Source organism: Marmota marmota, unplaced genomic scaffold, assembly GCF_001458135.2.
Source record: "Marmota marmota marmota unplaced genomic scaffold, marMar, whole genome shotgun sequence".
In the NCBI taxonomy this organism is placed as follows: Eukaryota; Metazoa; Chordata; class Mammalia; order Rodentia; family Sciuridae; genus Marmota; species Marmota marmota.
Window position 1 is genome coordinate 566,487 of NW_026000102.1, and position 6,000 is coordinate 572,486.

General features: G+C 53.8%; 1 protein-coding gene across 2 annotated transcripts in view; it reads right to left on the reverse strand.

Moving 5' to 3' along the window:
- Tnfrsf8 (TNF receptor superfamily member 8) overlaps window positions 1–4,437 on the reverse strand; it is a 58,213-nt gene extending 53,776 nt beyond the window's left edge. Inside the window, exon 1 of one of the 2 annotated variants that reach the window (XM_048783588.1) lies at window positions 4,308–4,437. In XM_048783588.1, coding sequence (XP_048639545.1) covers window positions 4,308–4,370 — 63 coding nt within the window. In that variant the 5' untranslated portion in view covers window positions 4,371–4,437. The remainder of the gene's footprint in view (window positions 1–4,307) is intronic. The other variant, XM_048783587.1, reaches the window with a different exon arrangement.
- Window positions 4,438–6,000: the final 1,563 nt, after the last annotated feature.

Below are 6,000 nucleotides of genomic sequence, written 5' to 3' on the forward strand. Positions count from 1 at the left end.
GGCCTCAAGCTCACGCCCGCCTGATGGGGAAGACACCCTGGAGGGTGGGAGGGCCGTGCGAGGACTCAGGGGCCGGGTCACCGTCTTCTCATCACTGAGGGGTATCTCTGAGGAAGAGGGAGATAACTTGCTTCCAGAACCAGTAGGTAGCTTCAGTCCTTCAAGAAGACCTGAATGTCAGAGCTGCCCGTGATGGCCGGAGTGGCCACTTGTCACTGGAGGCGTATGAGCACAGGCTGGGACAGCCTGGAACGAGAGCCCCTGGAGCTGTGCCAGGCACAGAGCAGCTGCTCATTTAAGATTTGCTGAATCTGCCCATCAACAGATAAGGACTTAGGACTATTTTGGAAAACGGGGACCAGGATCTCAGATGGGCCACCCCAGCCACCAGGCCCAGGCTGGGCCAAGCTGGCCATCTGTGCAGACTCCCCCGGTTTCCTTCTGATGGCTGTCCCGGGGTGAGGGGTGAGAGGGGCATGTGCGACCTAAGGATGAATCACATCTACTCAAGAAGCATGTCTGGGGCAGATATGAGTGGGAGCAGCAGAAACTTCCAGTAAGGGCTGCCCTCCTCCCAGCACGGGCTGCTCTCAAGCTGAGTGATGTGGCTCCCCAGCCCCAAGGTGCTCCTGCTGCTCCCAGCAGAGGCAAGGAAGGCCGGCAAACCCCCACCTCCCTGCACCCCTCCTGTCAGGGTCCCTTCCTGGTGCATCAGGAGGAATTCTGGATTTGAACAAAAAGCCACATCAAACCAGGAGCCCTGCGGAGTGTGCTGCCTAACCCTAACCCCAGCTACTAGGGGAGGGGGAGGCCAAGGCAGGAGGACCAAGTCGACCCTGCCTCAAAAGAACATAAAAAGGGCTGGGTGTAGCTCAGTGGTAAGGTGCCTCTGGGCTCCATGCCCAGGGCTGCAAAAACCAAACTAAACCAAAACAAAACCAGAAAGGCTCTCCGGCCCTCTTACCAGTACCTGGAATTTCCAATTTAGCCTTTACTAGAAGAGTAGCTAAGCCTTAAGAGTGGGGAGTCCAGGAGGGGGTGAGACACACAGGGCCTGGCCATCACCCCAGCAGATTCCTTCTTGACAACGCCCACCATCTACATCTGTGGAGGAAACTGGGGCTGGGATGGGGAGATGTTGGGGGGAGGCTCTAGTAGCCCCAGCACTGGCCGGGAAGACCATGCTCAGGAACTCTAAGCCAAGGAGTTCACAGCAAGGCTTGGCCCCCACCCCACCCTGGGGTGTCCGGAGAAGAAGGACCAAGCTGTGGGGAATCAATTCTGCAGATTTGCAGGGGTCTTTCCAGATTTGCAGGGGTCTTCCCAAGAAACCATCTTGGGAAGAGGGTGGTAGGGGGTGTCACAAGCTACTACTCTTTAGCAGAGGGCATCCTTGCCTCGGGGTGCCAGCGGCAAAATAATCATCTCAAAAAATCAGATGGATCAAAGTGTGAAATATGATATATCAAGAACTATGTAATGTTTTGAACAACCAACAATAAAAATTAAAAAAAAATCAGATGGAGATGAAAGGAGGATTTAAAACTCAAGGAAATGCAAACTCTGACTTGGATTTTTCCCCCCTAAGTGAATGTGGACGAAGTTAGGGGCCAGCAGGGGTACTGGGCTGGACAGGCAGCTCCTATCCCACAGACACCCTGATTCCCCCCAGGAAGGACCCAGCAGGGTGAGCCCACGAGGGATGTTCAGCCTCCCCAGCAAGCGGGAAATGCAAATCATGTCAATAAGGGTATGGCGCCTCTTACCAGTCACAAAAGGAGAACTCAGAAGATGAGTGTGATGGGGTGCGGGGAGTTGGCCTGGCTCGCTGTTGGAAGCTATCTACCTTGTACAGCCCACTCCCCACCCGAGGCAATCTGGCGTTTCTCTGCTAATTTAAATGCCTACCTCATCTCCAGGAAAGAATCACATTCCCCCAAAGCATCCATATAGGGCTGTCCATCATGACAACCAACAAGGAAAACACAGTGGGCCAGGCGTGGTGGCGCATGCCTGTCATCCCAGCAGCTCGGGAGACTGAGGCAGGAGGATCGCAAGTTCAAAGCCAACTTCAGCAAAAGTAAGCAACTCAGTGAGACCCTCTCTCTAAATAAAATACAAAATAGGGCTGGGGATGTGGCTCAGTGGTTGAGTCCCCTGAGTTCCATCTCCAGTACCAAAAAAAAAAAAAAAACCACTCTTTCTTCAGGGACATAAATAAGAAATCCCCCACTTTGTAGAATACTATGCAGTGTTTTAAGATAAGCAGATCTTAAAATATCCATATGGAAAGCTCTCCAAGACATGGAAGATGTTATAAAAGCCAAATGAAGAGTCATATGAACCAGAGGTTATGGTTTATGGGAAACCCTGTGTATTTCTACAAAAACAATACAAATATGGCCATGCACCTACAAAGGTCTGTAAAGGAAGCCAGGTACAGGGGTGCACACCTGTAACCCTAGCTGCTCAGGAGGCTGAGACAGGAGGATCTCATGTTGAATGCCAGCCTGAGCAATCTAGCAAGACCCTGTTTCAAAATAAAACTTTTAAAAAAGGGCTGGGGATATAGTGTAGCCCAGTGGTAGACAGCTTGCCTAGCTTGTGCAAGAACCCCAGGTTCCGTCTGGCATGATGGTGCATGCCTGTAATCCTGGTGGCTTGGGAGGCTGAGGCAGAAGAAGCATGAGTTCAAATCCAGCCTCAGCAATATAGCAACACCCTAATCAACTCAGTGAGACCTGTCTCTAAATAATATATTTTAAAAGGCTGGGAGTGTGGCTCAGTGGTTAAGCACCCCTGGGTTCAATCCCCAGTACCAAAAAACAAACAAAAAAACCTTCGTACCTTAAAAAAACAGTTTTATCTGAAGCATTTACAGTTTTTGCTTTTAGAATATAGTCACAAATCCCATGTGTTATTAAATGTATAGCTTTTACAGTGTTATTGTATTTTTAGACATACATATATTTAGTTAGTTAATTAGTTAGTTAGTTAGTTAGTTATATGCGGTGCTGAGGGTAGAACCCGAGCCTCCACATGCTAGGCAGGTGCTCTACAACTGACCACAGCCCCAGCCCCTATAGTTTTTTTTTTTAAAAGGGATTTCTCTCTGCAGCACACTAGCTTCAGTCACCAAACACAGCAAAGTCTCCCCAGCTCTTGCCTCCCCCCCACTCCTTCCTGCCCTTTGTCTCTCGGAGTCCTATTACTTTCCCCGCCCCCACCGAGGGCTAGGAGCGCTGGGTGGATTCTCTAGCCGGGTCCCTGCTGTGTGCACAATGGGCTGCCCTCCTCTGCCCTCTGCAGGGCAGGTGGCTCCCGTTGCCCAGCTGGAGATGGAAGGGGACACTTGTTCCCTCTCCCTCCTGCCTGGCGCCCACCCTGCCTGAGGCCCCGGTGGATGGGACTCAACTTCCCAGCTCCCACGGCTGTTCCCATAGACAGAGGGAGCTGTCCCCACCAGCAGCCAGGCTCTTCCCTCCTTGTCCCCAGCTTGTATTCAGCCAGGGACTCTCTCTCTCCTCTGCAGACCCGGCTCTGCAGACCCTGCTGAGGTCTCCCCACCCCTATGCCAGCACCTAGTCTAGGGTTCGATACTGGAAGATGGAAAAACTCCCCCCACCCCCATTTGAAACCTTGGGGCTCTACCACTGCGCTACATCCCCAGCCTTTTTAATTTTATTTTATTTTGAGACAGGTTCCCACTGTTGCCTGGGCTGGCCAGGAACTCGTGGTCCTCCGGCCTCACCTGGGATCCTCCTGGTCTGGGGGGTCACATGTGTGCCACACTGCGCCAGGCTAACTGCTCAGGTTTTCTAATGCGGTTCCCAAACTCTTTTCTGGGCTTCCCACAACAGAAGCCAGTCCCACGGCTGACCCTTCTCCAGGGACAATGTCCACCATGTGCTCCAGGCCACTCAAGGCCCCCAGGGCTGGGGAAGCTAGTCCAGCCTTTGCCTCTCACCCTCTCTGGCCTCTCTCCCTAGACCTCCAGCCAGTGGCAGCCTAGAGACCAGAGCGGCAGCTGGGCAGAGCCACCAACCTCCTGCCGCCAAGGGAGGCCCCACCTGGCCCGACCCTGTGCGCAGTGGGGACAGTTCAATAGAAATAGTTCAATTAGAATTAGAGATCGGCGGGAGGGAGGAGGCGCCCCGCTAGCCTCCCAGCCAACCTGCCACCTGCCGGCCCGCTGGACGGGGACGCTGGACGGGGACGCGGCGGGGAGCGTCCCTGCGCCCCCGCACCACACACCGTCCGGGGCTGTGGACAGCCGGCGCCTCCCCAGGTTCCTGCCACCGCCTTACCTGTGGGAAGGCTCCGAGCGTCCCCACGAGCCACAGTCCCAGCGCAGCGCGGAGGGCGAGCATCCCGGGGGCGGGACGCGGGCTGGGCTGCCACCCGCGCCCACCTGGGAAGCGCGGCGCCCACGTGCGGTCCGCGCTCGGGCTCGGGCGGTGCCGGGGCCACCTCGGCGGCACGCAACCGCACGCACGCGGTGAAGTCACTTCAAAAGTGGCTGCCCCTTCTCCGAGGGCTGAGCCCTGATTCTTCCCTCCCCCGACCCAGAAGTGCTTCCAGGAACGCAGCCTCTAGTAGCGAAGAAGCGGGGAGCACGTGCCACCGGAGGGGACACGGGAGACACTCCCCTTCGCTGTTTAAATGGCCCGCCCCGGATTTGACGAGGTGGCGCTAAGGAGCGCGCTGCTGGTCTCAGCAGGGATTTTGGGTGGGAAAGGTCGCTGGGCCCTGGAGGTGGGACTGGAGATTAGGAGGCCCCAGGGATCCCCAGGGCCCCCAACCCCATCTTAGCCTAAGGAAGGGAAAAGGTGTTCTGACACCATTACTCAGGCCACCTCCCAGGCTCTCTAGATTCTTCAGAAGGGGCAGCTGGAGTCAGGAAACTGCAGAGAAAGCAACCACCATCCACCCTTCCCCACTCACAAAGATTTGCTGTGAAATGAATCAGGGGGTGGATGGATGGTTGGGTGGTTGGGTTGGTGAATAGGTGGGTGCTTAAGCAGGTGGATGGGTGAATGGACTGACTATGGCAGGAATTCATGAACAGAGCATTTGGATACCAATCCGCAGGCATTCCACTGCCGCTGGAGGAGACCACGGGCACTCTCCTCTGAGGGAAAGAGGCAGTGCCGCTTTATCCTGATGCATAGAGCTCAGGATCCCTTCCAGCGCTTCCCCTTCCCCTGGCTTCTCTCTTTGCTCCTTTCCTTCAACAGTCAATTCATAGTCACTTATTGATCATCCACTCAAAAGAAAGGACATGGGCCGCAGGTCGTGGGTGTTTTTGCCTGTGTGTGCATGTGTGTGTGTGTGTGTGTGTGTGTGTGTGTGTGGTGTTTTCAGACATGGAATCCAAGGCTCAGAAACAAGCAAGCAGCCTGTGTGCTGTAAGGATGGGCTTATTGTTCTTCCTGAGCCCAGAATGGCTTGAGGACCCTCAGGCTTCTGCACCTCAGTCTGCTCCTGCAAAGTGTCAGGCCCCCCACAGGGAGGGCCCCATAGAGTGGGAACAGTTATCTCCCACCAGAACTTCCCAGCGAGGTGTCCAGAACTGACCACCCCACAGCCCTGTCCCTCTAGAGCTCCTGATTCCACTTGGAAAAACTGATTCCCAATGTGCCCCTTCCCAAGAGCCACTGCTCACACTCTCTTTACTAAGTGATTGTGAAAGTCACCTGCCTGTGATAGCCACAGCACCAGGTAGGGGCAGGAGGAACCCAGGATGGATGCAGGCTTCCCATATATAGATTCCTCCTATAGAAGAGCTCGTGTTCCAAGTAAATAAATGCTTGTTAAACACACAAAGAGAACAAAACAGTAGCAAAACAGCTTACACAAGGAAAGCTACAAATAAAAAGTGGATTACAAGTCATAAAAGTTCAACTTTTCTAGTAATCAAAGACTTGCAGATTAAGGCAAACTTTGATATTCTTTTAGGTCTATTAAATCATCAGTAGGGTTTTTTTTATGATTTATAAA